Below are 22,003 nucleotides of genomic sequence, written 5' to 3' on the forward strand. Positions count from 1 at the left end.
GTTTTAATGAAAAAAGGATAACACTTTAATAATAAAAAAATGTAAAAAGTAGACACATTACCCATTCAATACGTACCACTTAAAAGTGCTGCCTAAGCTCGTAGTTGTCGCGCAACCGCACCAAACATGTCAAAGCAACATTCTCATCTGCTTGCATTTTCACTCAAAGTCCCCTCCTTCAGTTTTTGATAGTAAACAGTCGCTGGTCCAATTTTCACAAATGTTTCTTCGCATGAACACAAAACCCTAGGCATTGAAATTATTCAAGGCACTTTGAGTGTGGCGCGCCGAGCCAAACCTGAAAGCAGCCCCCATCCCCCTTATCAAAAACTCTCATTACGGATAATAGAATGGTAGCCTAGCGAATAATCAAATTGCGTTGCAACACAGGAACTCGGAGCCCGGCCGAGCAGTGATCCTGGTGTCTGCGCCAGTAATTGTGACATCCTGCGTGCGTCTCCAGCGTCTTTCTGATTGAGGTCACCCTTACAGTAAACTAATTTTGCGTCTCGCTCCCCAGCCTGGCACGTGGCTTGCCTGGGCCTGCACGCACTCTGCCACTTTACTGTGCAAATGTTGCTTTTGCATCTCCCACACAGGCCCACGAGACCTGTGCGGATTATCCGACAGACTTCCAAGGCTGCAATAGACACAGGGCCTCAGTGAGGGCATGCTGATGTGGAAATTAAACTCCACCGCTGTGGCTGGAGATGGGGGTCCTTCTGCGACATGAGATGCGAAAGCATGGCTTAAAAGTGCATACGGCCTAGACTCCATCACCCGTTCTAATTCCACGCGATATAAATTCTCCATTTAGGATTCGCAATCGCATTCCGTAGAAATGGGTATCTTTTGGATATTTTGTGTTTGCTTTCGGTTGTTGGCAAATCAGTGCCTTCTGGGTCACTTTTTCAGTAAAGTCATTAGTGGCTGTGCCCTTCATAAGGGGAGGATAGCTCAGCGGCAACGTGCTCGCCTTGGAAGTAAGACGGCAGGAGCAACACAGGTTCGATTCCCGGGTCCGCGCTTAGAAACATCTTGTGTATTAATCGCGTTATAAATAGCCCATCATATGTCATATCATTAAACTGTAGGCTTCGACTCAAATCGAGAGTGGACAAAGATCCCTAGGAGTGCCTCAGTGGACGACTTTGAGACCAGTTCCTAATCTGCAATTGCTCACTTCCTGAAAACCCTACATCACAATTGTCAATAGTTGAGGCCATCAGAGAGGCTAATAATTAAAAAAAACAGTCTCCCCCCACCCCCAAGAAGCACACAGTGCCTGTGTTTAGCCAGAGATAGAGCCGGGTCCTGACTCTCGCCTGAGCCGTATAATGTTATCTATGTACTAAACATATGTGATGTGGCACCTGCTGCTGTTTCTACTGCTTAATGCTTACACTTGTGTTGAAATGTCCCAAACAAAACAAATTGGTCGAAATCTCCCTTGACCAATTGTTTTCCGGGAAATCACATAGAACCATAATCCAAACTGATTGGTTGCAGGTTGTTCACAGAGACTACAGCTAAAGGTCGGATCTCTGTTGCCTTTCTCTTCTCCGGATGGATGGAATGTAACTCTTTAATGAGATGTAAATGGCGGAATCATGGGCAAGCATTTTCAGCAGCACGTTTTGCCCCTTGCCATTCCCATAGATCATGCTTGCCTGCGTTGCCACGTTCAGTGAATTCCTGCTGCGGCTCCCGTAAATAGGAGGACAGTGGCCTCATAAACTACAAACAGATTTAGAAATAAACAAACCGTCCTGAAGTTTCCTATGCTGTTAAAACGCATTTGCACCCTGTTCCAAGGACTGGAACGGGGGTAACAGCCCTTGGAATGAGGTGTTAATGCTATTAACCCCAGAGTGTTAAATGAATGAAAATACTTCTCCAAGATGGCCACCATGGGTTTAGAAGGTAGGGCTCCGTAGGGAGCCTCTCTTTCGTTAGCATGGTGGCCAGACAAGCAAGAGGAACTGAACCTAGTGCAGTAGCAGCCATGGCAGGCACCGCGCAGCAACAATCAGGTAAGTGGGCCAGGGGAGGGTGATTGTGAACAGATTTTTAAAAAAGAAACAAGAGGGGGGGGGGGTTGTGCTGTGGGTGGGAGAGGCAGCCTGCGGGTTCCGTGGAACGTGGGCTGAGATCAGAAATATCACCCGCCATCCGCAGAACCTGATTGGCTGCGCCCCTGCCTCGCTAGCTAATATGCTTTATGTTACAAAATGACATCAACAGGACTATATACTTATATTTGAGCAGCATTGATTATGAAAATTCCATGCTGTTCTAAAATAATAAAAAGCCTAGTCTTTTTTGCAACAATGATTATATAGGTTCCATACAATAGAATCTCTTTAACAAACACACCACACATGTTCGCTCTTCGCCAGCTTTTTCAAGACGATTAAACTGTATTGAACAGAAGAAAAATGCATTGTCTTCCCTCCTATAAATAAAATAGGACTTCACAAACAGAGGACCGAAAAGAGTACATGTTAGTACATCTGGATGCATCCGATATCAAGCAGGGTATCTGCACCCAAAAACATATGCCAGACATACTTAGTGACATTGAACCCTAACACACTGTTAACTTCTAACATGTTTCCTGCAGGGTTGTCCAACTCCAGGCCTCGAAGGCTGGATCCATGCCAGAGTTTCAGGCTACCCTTCATTAATATGCATGAGATCGATTTGCATACAATGATTTTAAATGTATGCACATTTTTCCTCGTGCATATTAATGAGGAATATCCTGAAAATCCATCAGGATTCTGGCCCTCGAGGCCCGGAGTTAGACAACAGACCTTCCTCAGTTATAAGTTTAACGTTATTCACAGTTTCCAAGAATCGAAATGGGTGCACTCAATCAGAAAAACTCGAAACCCAACTCCCAACCCGACCTGGCATCCTGCCTTGTAAACATAGAGCGCTGGATGACCCAAAGCCACCTCTTATTAAACCCCTCAAAAACAGAAATCATGGTTTGCGGCAACTCCGACCTTCTTCCGCACCCACTACCCTGGCCACCCGCCATGGGCAGCTCACCTACACCCTCCAAAACAGTAAAAAAATCTCGGATGCACCCTAGACTCCGACCTAACACTCTCGCGCCAAGTCAACAATGTCTCAAAGTCCTGCCACTACCACCTCAAAAACCTTAGGTGCGTCTTTCCATACCTCTCATTTCCCAACAGAGTCTCCGCTGTCCAATCAATCGTTATATCCAGACTGGACTACGGAAACCCCCTATACCTCGGAATCCATGCCTACCAACTGAATAAACTCCAAAGAGCACAAAACGCAGCGGCCAAAATGCTACTTGCGCTCAATCCAAGAGACCACATATCCCCAGCCCTTAAAACACTGCACTGGCTTCCAGTAGCCTGTAGGCTAGCTTTCAAAACCTTATGCCTCTCCCATCGAGCACTGCATAAAACTGGACCGCAATATCTTCAAGACAAACTAATACCATATCATCCCACTCGCACACTAAGATCGAGATCAGCCGGCCTCCTAGTAATTCCCAAGACAAACTCAGTCAGGCTAGGCGGATCATCATTCTCTGCCTGGCACCAACCCTGTGGAACTCACTCCCACCCCACATCCGCCTAACTGAGGACATAACGTCCTTCCGCAAATTACTGAAAACCTGGCTCTTCCCATAAAACCAATCTAGCATCATCACAATAATACCGACCCATCAAACTACATGAAGCGAGAAATGACAGCTAAATAAACTCGAATGTAAACTAGAAACACAAAACAGGCCTAAACGAGTAAAGTAGATCAAAACAGTGAAACAGAAAATAGGAATAAATCATTGAGAAACTTGGAGATCTGAACCGATGAAAGGGACATACCGAATGAGAAAGGAATACAGTGATTGACATAAATGATATAGTTAGAATGGATGAAGCGTACAAAACAGACAAATACACTAAACGGAAGCGTGTGGTTAAGACCGGAGAGCAGATGAGCTGTAGAAAGCGGATGAGGTGTGGAAAGCGGATGAGGGTGGAGAGCGGATGAGGGTGGAGAGCGGATGAGGGTGGAGAGCAGATGAGGGTGGAGAGCGGATGAATATGGAGAGCGGATGAATGTGGAGAGTGGATGAGTGTGGAGAGCGGATGAGTGTGGAGTGCGGATGAGTGTGGAGAGCGGATGAGTGTGGAGAGCGGATAAGTGTGGAGAGCGGATGAGTGTGGAGAGCGGATGAGTGTGGAGAGCGGATGAGCGTGGAGAGCGGATGAGTTGTGGAGAGCGGATGAGTTGTGGAGAGCGGATGAGTTGTAGAGCGCAGATGAGTTGTGGAGAAAGGATGAGTTGTGGAGCGCGGATGAGTGTGGAGCGCGGATGAGTGTGGAGCGCGGATGAGTGTGGAGTGCGGATGAGTGTGGAGCGCGGATGAGTGTGGAGCACGGATGAGTGTGGAGCGTGGATGAGTGTGGAGTGCGGATGAGTGTGGAGTGCGGAGGAGTTGTGGAATGTGGATGAGTTGAGGAGTGCGGATGAGTGTGACGATCGGTAAGAGTGGAGAGCTGATGAGAGTGGAGAGCGGATGAGAGTAGAGAGCGGATGAGAGTGGAGAGCGGATGAGTGTGGAGAGCGGATGAGTGTGGAGAGCGGATGAATGTGGAGAGCGGATGAGAGGGGAGAGCGGATGAGAGGGGAGAGCGGATGAGAGGGGAGAGCGGATGAGAGTGGAGAGCGAATGAGAGTGGAGAGCGGATGAGAGGGGAGAGCGGATGAGAGTGGAGAGTGGATGAGAGTGGAGAGCGGATGAGAGTGGAGAGTGGATGAGAGTGGAGAGCGGATGAGAGCGGAGAGTGGATGAGAGCAGAGAGCGGATGAGAGTGGAGAGCGGCCAAGTGTGGAGAGTGGCCGAGTGTGGAGAGTGGCCGAGTGTGGAGAGCGGCTGAGTGTGGAGAGTGGCCGAGTGCGGAGAGTGGCCGAGTGCAGAGAGTGGCCGAGTGCGGAGGGCGGCCGAGTGTGGAGAGTGGACGAGTGTGGAGAGTGGCCGAGTGTGGAGAGTGGCCGAGTGCGGAGGGCGGCCGAGTGCGGAGGGCGGATGAGTGTGGAGAGCGGATGGCAGATCAGAATGGAGAGCGGATGAAAGTGAGAGCGGATGAGTATGGAGAGCGGGTGAGTGTGGAGAGCGGATGAGAGTGGAGAGCGGATGAGAGTGGAGGGCGGATGAGAGTGGAGAGCGGATGAGAGCGGAGAGCGGATGAGAGTGGAGAGCGGCCAAGTGTGGAGAGTGGCCGAGTGTGGAGAGTGGCCGAGTGCGGAGAGTGGCCGAGTGCAGAGGGTGCTGAGTGTGGAGAGTGGCTGAGTGTGGAGAGTGGGCGAGTGTGGAGAGTGGCCGAGTGTGGAGAGTGGCCGAGTGCGGAGGGCGGCTGAGTGCGGAGGGTGGATGAGTGTGGGGAGCGGATGGCGGATAAGAATGGAGAGCGGATGAAAGTGAGAGCGGATGAGTATGGAGAGGGGGTGAGTGTGGAGAGCGGATGGCGGATGAGAAAAGAGAGCGGATGGCGGATGAGAAAAGAGAGCGGATGGCGGATGAGAAAAGAGAGCGGATGGCGGATGAGAAAAGAGAGCGGATGAGTGCGGAGAGCAGATGATTGCGGAGAGCGGATGAGTGTGGAGAGCGGATGAGTTGTGGAGAGCGGATGAGTTGTGGAGAGCGGATGAGCGTGGAGAGCGGATGAGCGTGGAGAGCGGATGAGTTTGGAGAGCGGATGGCGGACGACTGTGGAGAGCGGATGGCGGATGAGTATGGTGAGCGGATGAGTGTGGAGAGCGGATGAGTGTGGAGAGCGGATGAGTGTGGAGAGCGGTTTTAGTGCTGAGAGCGGTTGAGTACGGAGTGCAGCCGAGTGTGGAGACCAGAAGAGAGCTGAGGAGCGTGGAGAAGGGACGAGTGTGGAGAGCAGACTAGTGCAAAGTGAATGATTGTAGAGAGCGGATGAATAAGGAGAGCGAAAAAGTAAATGTGTAGCGTGGATGGGCGTATGGAACGGGTGTGTATATGGAACGAACGAGTGTCGGATGCGGATGTATATATGGAGCGGACGATTAGGTGAAGCGGATAAATGTGTGGTGCGGACGAGTGTGCCTAACAGATGACTCCATGGAGCGGACAAAAAACATAGAGCATATGAGTGTATGGAATGGATGAACAGACAGAGCAGACGAGTAGTTGGCTTTTTTTCTGATGAGTGGATGCACCGGACGACCATTGTAGACTGAACGAGTGCCCTATCTGGAGCCGGTATCCAGACTAGATGAGTATAAACTACAAGAGTGTGTGGACTGGACGAGTGTGTGGACTGGACGAATGTATGGACTGGACGAGTGTGTGGACTGGACGAGTGTGTGGACTGGACAAGTGTGTGGTCTGGACGAGTGTGCGGACTAGACGAGTGTGCGGACTGGATGAGGGTGTGAACTAGACAATGATAATGACCGACGAATCTGTGAAGCGGACGAGTATGAGAAACGGACGAATATGTGCAACGGACGATACCTAACATGCTTTGGAATGATGGAAACACTTGAAAACATACATCATACCACACCCCACGCTTACTCTCCCCCTTACACCACCACTCATCTAGAACACAGAGATACTATGACACCATTCGGTATAACTGTTCTCATATCTACATCTCCCGCTCACTCCACATCACTCTAAGTAATCATTGCTGGTTGCACACCCCCCAGCCAGGCGTTCTCCTCAGGCCTAACGCAGCCACACTCGTTCTGGGTAAAACCGACCAGAGCGAACACATACTCCTGACCTCTCAACCACCACACCTACAGCTAAGAAGCAGCTACCACTCGATTTCCGCACCAGCTGCACACATACCCGGTGCGCACACGCACTTTTGCACTCTCTCTACTCTCTCCACTGACCTGAACTTCGGTTCCCAAGGGCGTTCAACCTACCAGCGCCTTCAGACCATACCAATGGTATATAAGGCGCTATATAAATGCAAAATAACATAACATAACAGAAGTCTTATTAACCAAAAACATATACACTGAACATACCATAAGCGGCATTAACCCAAACATAACAGAGAAATAGTGCCCAGATCATTTAATATGCACCTTCTTCACATATCTGCCATTGCTGGCTAGAGCCTAAAGCTGATGATTGATATTCCCGCTGTACCTTCATACTGGGGAGTTCCTTCGTAAGGCACATGTAAACCAATACTAGCCATGCTATCTGCCCAATGGTAGTGATAGATGGGCAGGTCAGCATCAAGGAAGAGAAGGTCAGAGCAAACATCAGGGGGAGGTTCTAGTGGGGGCAGTACTGGCTGCCAATATAGGAAATGTACAATGTATGCAAATGGTCGTATCAAAATATACATCAAAATAAATAATGAGCACAATAGAGAAGAGAAGATGGCTGTGCTCTGTGTTACGTGTTTCTAGCAGGGCCCTCTTACAGGGAAAGGAGGTGGAGTTTTAGGCCAGATTTCACAGTCAGGATAGTGATGATACTGTTGATATCCAAGGGAGGGGGTATCCCAATGAAGAGGGGCAAGGAGGGAAATTGATTGGAAAGATGAGTCGGCTGGGCGGGGGGGAAAGGTGGGCAGTGAGGTTGAGTGGTGCGCTGGAGCAACGAGTAAAGGTGAGGAGCAGCAGGAGATGACATGTGACCGATGGAGGGAGAGGCCTTCAATAGATTTAAAGACTGGGACGAGGAATTTAAATAGTAGCCAGTGACACATGGAGAGCCAGCCCTCATAACGTCAGTGGGCTGAAGTGGTAGAAGAGAGGGAAGACCTACAGTGTGGAGGTTGCAAAGTTGAGGATTTCATCAAGAGACAGAGGAGTAAAGAAGGATGCCCAAGAGATGGCGAGCACACTACCAGGGTGGAGATCAGAGCTTCCGTGAGGGGCAGACTTTCTGGATGATATGTAGGTGTTACGTTGCCATGATCGCAGAGGGTGTTAGGATTTGGTCGCGTCCTAGGTCAATATCAAAGAGAACCAGAAGGCTGTGGGCTCTAGGGGGTGGTGGAAGATGCTCAGGAGAAAGGCGATGAGCGGAGGCTGAGGAGACTGGATTTGGAGGAGAACATGAGACAATGGACAGCCAACCAATGGCTGAAAAGCACCCACCTGTGAGTCAAATCCTAAACCCGGGTGCACAGAGGGCTTCCCCTGATTATCAAAAGGAAATGAAACTTAAAAACCTGATTTTGTTTCAGACGCAAAGGCCACCAGGATACTAGGCACCGCTGAAGTTGGCAAGGGCAAGACAGGAAGGTGCCATCCGGGTGCTCCAGCAGACCTTGGAGGGGGCAGAGGGCGGCTCGTCAGCCAAAGCTTCAGGGCAAGGCTGCCTTCCACAGGATCCGTGCTTCTTTCAATTTCATTTTTAATGCATGTCTATTGATTGGACTGTGCTGTTTTAGGATGCTCTGTATTTAAGGTCATCGGCTCTGTGTATGTATTCATCTTGTAGTAATGGAGCCCTCAGCGGGCCGCGCCTTGGACGGCTGCCGTGCCTTTCAGGGTACTCTGCCTCTACAAGGACCAGGTTTCTTGGCTGTGTTAACAAACATAATGCAAGATCTATACATTATAAAGTCACGTGATAAAATGGTTCCACGTGAAATGTAAAGAGCGCAGAATGACTAACCACTAAAATAAAGGTTTAGAAAGATCGACCGGTTTCATGTGTTTTGTTTATTTTCCTTGACTAAAATAGATAGTGCATATCTGAAATCAGGGGGACACTCGACCACTCCCGTTGTGGAACCAGGTTTTGGTGCCAAAAGGGGTGCAAGGATCCTCATGGGACACCAGTCAGGGGGCATCAGGTTCTGAAAGGAGACCCTGCAGTGAGGTTGCCCCCTCGCCCCCTACCCCAGCTCTGCCCCTACCCTAGCTCAATATTATCTATTTGTACCCCATGCGTGTCCATTTTTTTTTCTTTACAGGATTTGGACATTTCTTTCACTGATCCTGTTTTGGTACAAAGTTGTTACATCGATAGGCTTTTTTCAACAGGTTTTTATAAAAAAATAATTTTCTCGAAAAAACTCCTCGATGGGGTGGTGGGTAAGGTTGTATATAAGAGGTGGGAGAGTAGGCAATAATGTTAAGTAGGGGAGGAGCGGTTAGGCGGTACCACGCAAAATAAAAAAAACTATTTATTTGATTAGTTTTTTCATTAAAAAAAATCGGTAAGAACATAGAACCCCTATTTGTTATCCTATTTTGGGGGTTGGGACATAAAACTAGGACACATTCCTGGGGGCATAAATAGGACCCTGGGGAGGCGAGGTGAGCAAAGGTCTTCACCCCGTCCTGCCGGATTGTCGCCGCCGTGCCTGTACCACCGCCTGGAGCCCTCGAGCCACCTTGGAGTTCTTTTCTCATCCCACCCACCCTGGTTTAGGAGGAGAGGGGAGAGTGGGAGGGGGTAGGTGGGGTAGGAGGACCATGGGAGCACTGCGATCCCTTTGCGGGGGACTCTGGAGCCAGAATGGGGAACAGCAACCGGAGGATCCCGGCAGGGAAAGGGGGCGACAGGACCGGGTGGCAGCTGGGCCTGGTAAGAAAGGGGGGCTGCCTCACGGTGACAACTCCCATGAAGGGCATGGTGGGGAGGGGACAGGGCCTCACCACCATGCATAGCCCCGGTGAGGGGGAGAGCCAAGGACTGCCTGGACCACTTGCCAGAAGAAAATGTTGTGAATTGTGTGGAAATTGTTGATATTGTGTAATATATGCAACATCACATTTTTTGGAGTGCATTTATGATTTGCTGTGAGATAAAATGCGTCCGGTTTGGCATCCAAAGACGCATGTGTCATGTGTGCTCACTCTTCGCCAAGGCATACCCTCTTGCACAGCCCACCACGCTAAACACCACAAGGCCATGGAAATGGGGAACGCTGCGCTTCACAGATACCACTTAACAGAACATCACCAATGGAGTTTTAGGCCTGTATCCCCTCAAGCAATGCATCGCTATATGTTACCCGATGAGGGTCTTACCTTCCATGGCGTTGGTGAGGACACTTGCTGCACTGACAGCCCGGGGCCGCTGGAACGGCTCGTCGAGGTAATCCACGGAGAGCCGCGGCATCAACCACTGCTTCTTGCTGCTGCTATCATTGTCCGAGGCAGTGGCCTGTTTTAATAAAGGAAACTCAATTAACTGGTGGAAACCTATATAATTGACTAGACGGAGAACATACTCTGAGCATTTTCGGAACTTTGATCTTGAAAGAGAATAACAATTTATTGATTTATATAGCACTTCTTACCATATTTCTCCAGCTTCTAAGCACTGTAATAATTAGTGTCACTATTATAACCCACTCATGGTCCTTAATTTATCGACCTCAGGAGGATGAATGGTCGAGTGTGCCTGAGCAGTGAACCCACAATGCTTTGCATCGACTGTTCCCAATGCGAGCTTAACCTATTGCCGGGGTTCATAACTCAAATCTCAGACCAATGATTCCCAGCATAGAGTAGTCTAAGACTTCATCATCAATTCACTCTGAATATTGTTATGAAAAGTGGGAGTTGACAAAAGAAGTTACAAAACATTTTCAGGAAAGGGTGGGAAGATTAGGATAGAGAAGCGATAGCACTGGAGGACAGAAGGGTTATGTGTGGGGAAACAGGTATGTTTGGAGGCTCTTTCTGAAAAGTGGTGATGGAGGATGCAGTGCGTATATGGAGAGGTAGGGTGTTCCATACTCTGGCTGTCCAGTGTGTAAATGCTTGCTTTGTGTGCATGTGAGTTAGGAGAGTGGGATGTGCAGATGGTGATGGCTGGCTTGTCAGGTGTTTGTGTGGGTGATGGGCTTGTGTTTGTCATGAAGGTAAGATGGAGTTTTGAGGGTGATGGCTTGGACACAATGGAGAGTGATTTGAAGGCAATTATCTGGGGTACGGGGATCCAGTGGAGCTGAGCAAGAGCAAGGATAATGTGTGAATGTTTGGGGAGGTGGAAGATGAGACACGCTGCTGAGTTATGTATGGCTTTCAGAGGGGAAGGGGTGTTGTTGGGGAGTTCGGTGAGGAGAGAATTTCAAAGTCCAGCCTAAAGAGAACAAGTGCTTGGACTGCAGTGTGGAAGTCGCCAGCAGGATGCATATGTCTGATTTTGCATAGGAGGTGTAGTTGTTGATTGCATGTTTCGATGGCAGCGGCCATGTGATGTGTGAAGGAAAGGTGGGGGTTGATGGAGAAGCCAAGGGATTAAACGGATGTGGAAAGGGATAGGTGTGGGTTGTCCATGGTGAGTTGTTGGATAGAGGGGTGAGGTCGGGATTGTGTCTTGGTGGCAGATGAGGGCGTATTCTGTTTTGGAAAGGTTGAATTTGAGGAAGTAGGTGGCCATCAAGTTGGTGATGGTGGAGAGACAGGTTTTGAGGGTGTGGAGTGATAGGGATGACATTTGGAAGTATGTTTGTGTCATCTGCATATTGGTGGACATGTCTGTTGTGTTTACTAAGGGTCTGTCCAAGGGATTCAACATATAGATTGATGAGGAGTGGATACAGGGAGGAGCCTTGCAGGACCCCATACTTGACAGGGGTGGGGTATGAACGATAAGAGACATTGAGACAAAGGGTGTCCTGTCAGTGAGAAAGGAGGTGAACTAGTCGAGTACAGTGCCAGATATATTCATCCAGTGGGCTAGGATGTCTAGTAGAATGGTGTGGTAAATGGTGTCAAAGGCTGCAGAGAGGTTGAGTCATACAAGTAGTTCTGTTTGTCCTTTGTCTGTGCTGCTGTGGCAGTCATCAAGGATGTGAAGAGAAGCGGTCTCAAAGCTGATTCCAGGCTAACAGCCATATTGGAAGGGGTTGAGTGGGTTGTTTTTGGTGATGTGTTGTTGCAATTGGGTAGTTACCGAGTGTTCCATTATTCTGGCCAGGTATGGTAGGATAGTAATGGCTGGTAGTTTTCAGGGAGAGTGGGATCAAGAGATGTTTTTATGGAGGAGGGGTGAGATTTGTCACATTTTGAGTGCAGTGGGCATAGTGCCATGTGAGAGACAGGAGTTGATTATGATGAGCCAGTCGGGAGCTAGGATGCTGATGCAATTGGATGTCGCTTGAGATGGACATGCATCATCCAGGAAGTGTGCAGGTTTTGTTTTGGCGGTGAGACTGATAAGGGGGTCAGTGCCGTTCGGGTGGAAGGTGTCTAATGTGTTGGAATGTTTGGGAGTAAAGGTTGTGTTACAAATCAACTTCTGAGGCACCAGTGGTCCAGGGCTGAATATCGGTTTATAAACCATCAATCAGTTGCACACCTCTAATACACCAGAAAGGATCCCAACAGATTGGAAACGCAGTAGTCTTCTATGGAGGGTGACCCCATTCCGAAGGTACAAGTAAGTGGATTGATGGAGACCGAAAGTCTGTTCTCGCTGCAGCTTCAAGGGATACCTGCCGATTTAAACAGGAACCACAGAGAGCTCCATTAACTAGAGAGACCCTTTGATCCACAACAGACAGGAAGATGGGTGGGGCTTAGTATTACATGTTTTCACCCTGTTGCCTTTTCTGTTTCAAAGCACTCTGCTTATGACCTCATGCATACAGGAGATTGTTGGTGGGGAACACCGGGGTGGAGAGGAGCACTACTATATCTGCAACTAAAGGAAAACATAAAAACTCAAAAACGTTTTCATAAATAAATATATTTTCAGGTGCAGACGGGTGAAGTCCCTTAACCATATGGGACTTTCAGAAGAACATACAGAAAAGCAAGCCCATTGTTGCCAACAGGTAGACCCGAGTGAACTCCAGTGGGACTAATCCCTGAAAGAAATATGCCCGTTTCACATAAAAATATGAAAAAGAATGGTCACTCATTCCATAAGTAACTGACTCAATTTACAATAGTAAATGAAGCAAAAACCTTACTATACTGAAAAACATATTCATTGAACATAAAACAACTTAATTAGTCTGTTTTCATATTTCACACACATATGTCATTAATTTAGATGGAAAATAAATGTCCACACAAAAAGAAGCATTTTACATTTCATTTGTGTTGTACAAACAATTTGAAATCAAAATAAATAGCCTCCATCATCAACTCCACCTTCACATCCTGTTCCATCCCTCTCTCACTGAAAGAATCCTGGATCTCACCATTCCTAAAGAAAATCCCTTGACCCTGCCATCCACACCAACTACCGCACCATTACGACGGTCCCCATTCTCCTCAAGACCATGGAGAGAGAAACCTACCTACAAATAAAAGCTTACCTCGAACTCCACCACATTCTAGGAACCCGCCAGTCTGGCTTCTGCCCCAAACATGGAACAGAAACAGCCCTCATGGACCTCAAAAACACACTGGACACAGCCATGGATAACGGATCCCTATCCTTGCTCCTCCTCCTCAACCTTTCTGCAGCGTTTGACCTCGTAGATCACAATCTCCTTTACCAAGCGCTTACCTCAGCGGCCCACTTCTCCTCTGACGCCACCAAATGGATCACAACTTTCCTCACTAACAGAACCTCTAGAGTATTTGCAGGTGAGGCCAGTGCCATACCAATGCCCAACTCATGCGGGGTGCCTCAAGGCTTGTGTGTCTCGCCCACCCTGTACAATGTCTACACTAATATTCTCTTTGACCGTTTTGATGCCTTGGGTATCTTGCATACCAACTACGCCGACGATACCCAAATCCTTATTCCCCTGACTGACAATCATGCTACAGACACGCTTAAAATCAATAAAATGTACGAGACTATCCAAATCTGGGTGGCTGAACACAGCCTCTGTCTCAATGATCAGAAAACTGAACTCTTGCTCGTCGGATCCTCTGCCCATCTGAATAGTCTTTCTCCTGAGTACAGGTCCTTTTTCATCGATGGCCACAAGATCCTTGTTGCATCCCATGTCATCCCATGTCAAGAACATCGGAGTCTACCTTGACTCAACCCTATCCATGTCCCGCTATGTCAACCACATTGCCTCCACTGCAAGCTATGCTACAAACGTATCAATGCCAGTAGACCATTCCTCACCACCACCAACCGCCTGGAAGTTGCATGAGTCCTGACCCTGACTACTGCAACACCCTGCTCAGCGACACCCCTGAAAAACCTTCACAAACTCCAAACCACCCAGAACAATGGTCTCAGAGCCGCCTGCCTTGGACATTGGTAGAAGGGACCATATCACAGTGGCTAGAAGATCTGCCCATTGGCTCCCAGTCAAAGACAGAATTACCTGCAAACTCTTGTCCCTCACCCACCGCTGCCTTGCTAACAATGCACCTGGCTACCTGGTGGACTGCCTAAAAAGACATGCCTCTCTAAAACCTACCAGAGTAGATTACAGCCATCTCCTCATCACGCCCAGATACTAACGAGTCAAAGCGGGGGGCGCAAGCTTCTCTGTCCAGGCAACTTCCTTGTGGAGCAAGCTGCCATCACACCTGAGATCAGAACCAACGTACAACATGTTCGGAAGGCACATCAAAACGGTGGTCAGTCATAATGTAAATGTGTTGGGTGAGGGGGGTTGAGACCCCCCTTAGTAAATGATACTCTTCTTGTTTATGTATTTATTGATAGTGCTAATTGAAAAAAAAAATTTCTAAAAATTGACTCTTTTCATTATATGTATAGGTTTTCAACGTTATTGTTTTCTACATTTTTTTTCTACATTTTTGTAAGTCGACATTTTTTTTTCTACATTATGACTATAAACCCATCAAAACCTTTCTGTATAACTGACCATCTTCCCCTTTCCCTTCCCCCGCTTACTTTTGTTCACCCTTCTGCAACTAGCACCTAGATGCCTAAGGCCTTTGCGCGCTAAAACAAATGTATAAATGAACCAAATCCAGGACAAGGTCAGTGCCTGAAACACTCTCCTCAGCTTTGGGCCATCAGTTGCAAAGGATGACACAAACCCAGTGAAGAAGCTAGAAGGAGTGCATAGATGAGCATCAACCAGCGACCACCTTAAAGACATTTTTGAGCCAGTCGAGCCACTCGAGCTGCAACCAACTGTACAGCTGACTGCTGTCATGCTGCAGTCGCTAACGTCATCCGAGACACCTCGGCTATGTGCTTCAAACCCGCCAACCAGCACTGAGACAATGATTTCTGACCCTGAGCCGCCTTGCAGGCCAGCCTGCAGCTGTCTGTCCAGTCTCACTCGCCGAACTGCCTGCCGCCTGATACCCGCAGCTGTCTCCCATCTTGAACTTTGTTGCAGGAGCTGCAACCGGTCCTGAAACCAACTCGACCCTGTTGAGCACCAAGAACTTCCACAAGCACAAGGTACACTGTGGTTTTGTCCCCCTGGTCCTTCTCTGAAGGCCCCTACTGAAATGTTAAGACCCATTGTCCATTTGTGTTGAAAACAAGTATCCTTGAACTATTGTGATTAATTACTTTACTGACTACCCTCCTGTCAGTATCCAGAGTGCATCCCCTTTCCATCTTGTATACACTTGTGTATAGGCACGTTATAAATGGCATATCATATCAAATCATATCCTATCATATACAACCTTGACGGGAAAGTCCCTTGCAATACAATTAAACTACAAGTGGTCCCATTAGGCAAAGTGCTAATGACTTGTGACAAAAAAAAGCAGTGGTGCAACACCATTGAGCAGATAGGGTTATAATGTGTCATGGGGTAATATGTTCTGGGTGCAGAGTGTTCCCATGCAGCTCATGTTGCCCCGTGACAAGTCCCATCACGTTTCACATTGTCCACAGAACTCTAAAGCACGTGATATGGTCCCATCAGTGCCCCATGCCACTTACTGTGCCCATTCCAAAAACCATGCCATTTAAATTGCTCACAGAACAGCACTGGCTACACGTGTAATGTTTTCTGGTCATGGGAGCACTTCCGTACATCTCTAGCAATTACAAGTCAGTTCTTTTCATTTGCAACTCCATCTGATTTCAGAGGAATTGCAAATGCAATCACTGCCCACTGCATCATGGGTAGCATTAAGGATTGCCTGTTTAAAGTGGGGGTGTAGCCCTTTTTCAACCTACTGACTGTTCATCCCGCAAATGCAAGAACGGGCGACACGTTTTCCCCCAAAAAGTAGTTCATCAAAGAGTTCCCCATAGCTGTTGCCTGTAATATCACTAAGTTGATGAATGCAATCGTTTTACAAACATGAATTCTTGTACCATAGAAACATTCTGTAATAACATCCACTTAAAGAAGCTGAATGCAGACCCACATAGAAATATACCTGAGTAGCAAGCACATAACAAAACCAGCTGCTGACCCTCAATTGCATGTATTAGCAGCCTGTCCCCCCACGCGAACCCTTCATTATCAGGGGCCTAGAGAGAGAAGGATGCATCCAAGTTCCAGCACACTGCACATGGGGTGCCTTCCCAGCCAGCACCCAAGTTTCGGGTTTGCCCCATGGAATGGAAAGAGACCATATTGTTAGATACCAGAGGGTACATTTCTCTCCCCTGATGTAAGGAAAAATACAGAAGACTGATATTTCAAGACCTGGCAGTCCCATCACCAGGGGTGGGCTGGCTTATAGGGAACTTTGGAGATATCCCAGTTGGCCTCTGCGCCACTTTGAACATTATTTCCAAGGCCTCTTTTGGCACCCAGTCCACCCCTGTTCCAGGCATTTTCCCCAGTCAGAACCTGTGGGTTACCCTGTGGCATCAGCAAACGTTTGCTTTGATTGGCTTCCCAGCCTGCCTGTTTAACTGTTGCGCAAGCAGTCCCTGTGGCACAACTGGTTAGCGGTATGGCTGCTGACTGAAAGGTTAATGACTTGAGCTCACCCAGAAATGGTCGGCTTTAAGTCTTATAGTAAAAACACCAAGGAGGTTTTCATCAGCTGTTTTGCTGATTTCTAAAAACACGCATTGCGCCCCGTTTCTTCTGTGCAGGATCGTGCTTACCCCTGCCAGCCGCACACACACTGAAGAGAGGGTGACCAGACGTCCCGGAATAAGGCCCTCTTTTTTAATTTTGTTTTATTTATTTTTTTATTGTGAATTAGTTTATTACAAACTTTTTACACATTAAAACATCAATCTTCATACATCCTACTCAGACGCTCTTCAGCGTCACTCTTTAAGTATTAAAATATACACAGACACTAATCCTTGTTCCAGTCCTAGTTCACATTCTGCAAGGATGTATTCATTATGTTGTCTAAAAAGTCTACTCCTGCACAGACCAGTGCTGGTTTCTCACCACAACGAACCACCATTCATCTACTGAGGGAAGGATGGGTGCTGCAGAAATAGAACATTTCAAGCTGACATTATTTTCATAAACAGTTTACCTGCTCTCCAGGCAAGCTCCTTTTGCCACTTGTCTGACACCCAAGAGCAGCCTCGAACCTGCAACGCGTTTGTTTATACCCGTAATCATTTACGGATTGCACCACAAGAAAGGTTGCACACAAAGCGTTGGAAAACGTCTGTAATAGTGTTCTAATATGTCCTAGTGTTTTAAAAAATAGGGCAAACTTTGCACTAGTGCTAATACCGTGCAACTGTGCCCTTGCACCAGTGCAAAGTTTCTGTAATCTGGCCCCAAGTTTGTTATGTCGTTAAAAAGAACAGTACCTGATAGCGGAAGTAGCCAATTGCCTCAATGTACAATATCTTGTTTTATTGAGTCTAAGACGTGAAATGGCGTCTCTAGTCTTGCCAGATGGCTTGGGACGGAGCAGGTGTTCCGCTGTAATGAGCTTTTGCGCTAAATTGACTCTGCATTCTGAGATCCCAGTTTGTGGGAACATGAAGCATGCAGCAAAGTGATCTGCTCATTAGGCAGCACGCGGCTTCACCTCGCTGTCTTTTTGTGACGCAATCGTTGCGAAGCGTGTACGGCGGTTCCCGCCAGAACAGGATCGTGGTGCAAGATGGAGGCTCGTCTGTCAAGCACAGCACAGTACACGCAGGTCGAGGGAGCAGACGCAGTAGAAGCCGGTCTTACCTTTACACCATCAATGACTGAAGAAACTGCCCTTGCTAGCCCAATACGGTGCATTTGTTGTTGGTGTTCATGGAAAGGTCACGCTTTGTTCTTTATTGATTGCAATAGTACCACTGAAGGTTGCACCTTAATGACATAATCTGGTATAAAATAACCACAGAGGTGAAAGACCCCACTCCCAGTTCTAGTGGTTAATGCGGTTTTCCAAGTCAGCTGCATTGCTGCATGCTGGTGGCAATGCTAATGTCATTGTTGGCTACTGCTTACCACATGGCTGCCTATTTCCCAGGAGCATAACAGACACACCCCTACCGCTACTGTGATCCAGGGGCAGAGTGGCCCATGGTCTCCTTGTGTCTCGGAGTTTTGGGAATCTCACGGGGCCCTCGCCTTATTTTCAGGGGCCCAGGACACTGCAATTACCCCTTGTGAGGTTTTAATGACGTGGCTTCACAAGGAGCAACATTGAATTGTGCTAGCCCTTTGCTCTCTATGCATGCACTAAACCTGTGTTGCCGCGGCAGGGTATCTCAGTGAGGCACAAGTGTACACTTAACTGAGAAAGCCCCCCTCATTTAGCCACCAAATGTTGAGCAGCATTAAGCAGACCCTGACCACACCCCCTCACTGTAGGGAAGAACACACTGTCGGGGGGAGCAAACTCAGCCCCTATACATAAGCCCACTTTCAAAATCACAACATTTAGACCACTCCCTGGTAGCGATCGGGCGGCGGGGGGAATTCGACAACCTCAGGAAAATGTGTGGGGCTAAGCCACACACATTATCTCATGCTCACATCAGTACAAACGCACAGACCTGTGTACTCTGGGCCTACAGGCATAGTCCACCCTGTCATATTTAGTTGGAATGTGACTGTCAGGAGTACACTATGTCATCTCCAGGAAGGGGGAGGACCAAGCTTACCCCTGCCATGGCCAGCCTGATTAACTAACAAAGGCTCCATGGATACACCCTGCTCTTTTGTTAGACCCTGCAGCCGGTGACAGCGATTAACATACCAATTATATGGTACTTCAAATAGGCCCACATGGGGCCTGGATGCAGAGATTAACAAGGGAGACAGGAAGCCCAACAACCTTTCATACGTAATGTGTCAACCTGAAGCCAGCATTCGCCCTCAGTATCAATGACAGTGAGCTGTCATGTCTGGCAATGTGTGCTTATAATGGGACACCCTGCTAGGTGGGTCCCCATTCATAAGGTACGAGAATGTGGTTTGCAGGAGCCAGAGAGTCTGGTCACTGCGCAGCTTCAAGGGAGAACTACTGCTTTAACCAGGAACCACAGAGAGATCCATTAACCAGAGAGACTCTTTGATCAACAACAGACAGGTAGATGGGTGGGATTTAGGATCACAAGTTTTCACCCCTTTACCTTTCCTGTTGCAAAGCACTCTGGTTATGACTTCATGCATATAGAAAATTGTTGGTAGGGACCCCAGGATTGGTTCACTAAGGTAGGCTTAGCCTACACCAATCACTGTGGCCCACTTGCTTTAAAAGAGGTTTGAGACCCTCTTTTGGCAGATCATCTGAAGACTTCACTTGAAGTAACAAAGAAGAAGTAAACCTTGGATCCAGGCTGAAGGTACAGTCTGCCTTACATCTTCCGCCAGTGAAGGAAGGGCGGAATGTCCCAATAGGGAAACAACATCCCGCCCATAAACATCTCTCAGGGAACAGAGGGAGATAAAGAACTAAGAGGACCCTCCAGCTGCTCCAGAACCGATACCCAGCCAGCACATAGCATGCCCTGCTACGCTCTGTAGAAAGCTTCCTGGATAGGAAGTGCCAGAAGGTCTTTGTACCCACAACCAAGGACAAGACAGCTGCCTGCAACACACTCCTCAGCTCAGGGCTGCCACCTTCGGCATGAGCCCATGGAAGCAGCTGGGAGAAGTGCCTGCGACAAGCACCTAACACTGTACGCCTTAAAGAAAATTTTCGAGCGAGTCGAGTTTCTCAATCCACAACCGATGGCCACGCTGACCGTTATGAAGCCGCTATCACTTAAAGAAATCCGAGATGTCGTGACCAGTGCTTCAGAACCGCAGACCAGCACTGAGACAACTATTCCTGACTCTGAGCCACTGTGTAGGCCAGCCTGCAGCCGTTTGTCCAGCTTTGCTCGCCGATCCGGCGTGCCACCTTATACCCGCAGCTACTTCCTTCTTGAACTCTGTCACAGAAGCCTGCAAAGTATGCAGAAGCCAACTCAACCCTGTCAAGCACCATGAACATATACAACAGAAGATACATTGTGGCTCTGTCCCCGTGGCCCTTCCCAGAAGACTCCTAGAGACATTTTAAGACCCATTTCTCCCTTTGTGCTAACGCCAAGAAACCGTAACAAACTGTTGTTGTTATTAAACATATCGATTACCCTCCTCTCAGTAGCCAGAGTGCATCCCTTTTGGTTCTTTGACACTGTCTGTCCTCTACATTCCTTTACAGTGGGTTGAATTTTGTAGTGTTGCTAGAACTGTTTGTTGTGATATAAATAGTTGTTTTTGATACAACCTTGACTGGATAGTTCCTTTTAATATTGGGTAATAGTTGTATTTTCACTGTATTGCAAACTAACCAACAATCCACAGCCTTTCGGAGATAAGCCGTTCCGTCCATGTTACTAAATGCGAACAAAGAGGTTTATAATTTGCTTGCTATTCCAATCTTTTCAGATCCCTTCTGGTGTATTAAAGGTGTGGTGCTGATTGATGGTTTAGAAAACGATATTCACCCCTGGAAAACTAGTATCCCAGAAGTTGATTTGTCACAGAAGGTCACGACAATTAGGCTCCCCTCCCCTTGGCCAGGATTTGCCAGTGCGTTTTATGCAATAAAGCCAAAACCAACTTCAGTTGGGAGGATAGCATTCACCCGTGGCAGCATGTCATGCAAATGAGATCTGCATGTTTCAAGGCTGTGCTGGTGCATAATGTGCTGTAGCCCCTTTGAGATTGCAGCCATGGCGCTTGCTGTAATACCACATCCGGTGGACAGATATTTGGGTGCAAAAACGACTGTGTCCGTTTTTGACAAGGTACATTTTGCATAGCAAAGTCCCATTTGTACGAATATCAATGAGTTGAATGCAAAACTCTGAAACAACGGCAAATACATTTTCTAGCAGGTTTGGTTATTGCAATGTTGCAAATTCTTCAGTTGCCCCTTTCGCCTTTCTTCACTGACTGCCCATCTTGTCCCCATCTGGGCTCTATAGCTTGTTCTTGGCCTGTTTCACACGTAGTGCTCATTGGTCTGGTACTGTAACCAGAAGAAGGACTCGGACTACAATGGGTCATGGTGTAGATTGGTTTATTCAAATAAATATAAAAATGCCTAACTTGCCCTATCACTATGACGGATGTTCCCTGCCTTATAAACACAAAACTAAGGGTGCCTGTCAAAGTCCAAAATAAGGAGTCCTGGCTCCAAATTCCTAGCTACTAACTGGACTTACCACTTTAGAAAACCTTACTAAAAAGAAAAGTAGGCTTGCACAACAGCCTCATAATGTGCTTCTGCCTGGCCCAGCTCTTAGAGGGCTTATTATCAGTCTCACGGTTCCGTTAGAATGTATTTACACAGTGCACAGTCTTTGTAGATAGTTTGTCAGTTAAAATTGTTGTTTTCTCTTCTGCCCTCCATCTTTGGAAAAGATGGATTCATATATCCTATGTATTTTTCAGCTGTTCAAATCCCCTAAGGATTCCTTCAGCTTTTTATCCGTAGTTAAATCCCTCCATGATCACTTTGCATATGCTTTTCTGAATCCCACCATTTTGGCACTGGGACTCCCCAAAGTCCTGTGGCTGTTAGGTAGGGTTATTGGTTGTTAGTCCAATTAAATTCCTGCCTTTGTTGGCTGCCCCAGCCCTGATAGCAAACACACGGATCCATTTCACTCCCTGGTTCACTGGTTTTCTTAGGTTTGTGTACTGTGAGCAGCTTCCCCAGCCTTCATATACAGTGTCTGTATGTC

At 47.6% G+C, this 22,003-nt stretch overlaps 1 protein-coding gene across 6 annotated transcripts in view; it reads right to left on the reverse strand.

Moving 5' to 3' along the window:
- Positions 1-22,003, reverse strand: part of LOC138569611 (sodium channel protein type 5 subunit alpha-like) — a 1,199,462-nt gene that overhangs the window by 484,058 nt on the left and 693,401 nt on the right. For all 6 annotated transcript variants that reach the window (XM_069647738.1, XM_069647737.1, XM_069647740.1 and 3 more), the window contains exon 13: positions 10,042-10,177. In XM_069647738.1, the coding sequence (XP_069503839.1) occupies positions 10,042-10,177 (136 nt within the window). The remainder of the gene's footprint in view (positions 1-10,041; positions 10,178-22,003) is intronic.

This window comes from Ambystoma mexicanum, chromosome 2q (assembly GCF_040938575.1).
Source record: "Ambystoma mexicanum isolate Mex_15411 chromosome 2q, UKY_AmexF1_1, whole genome shotgun sequence".
NCBI lineage: Eukaryota > Metazoa > Chordata > Amphibia > Caudata > Ambystomatidae > Ambystoma > Ambystoma mexicanum.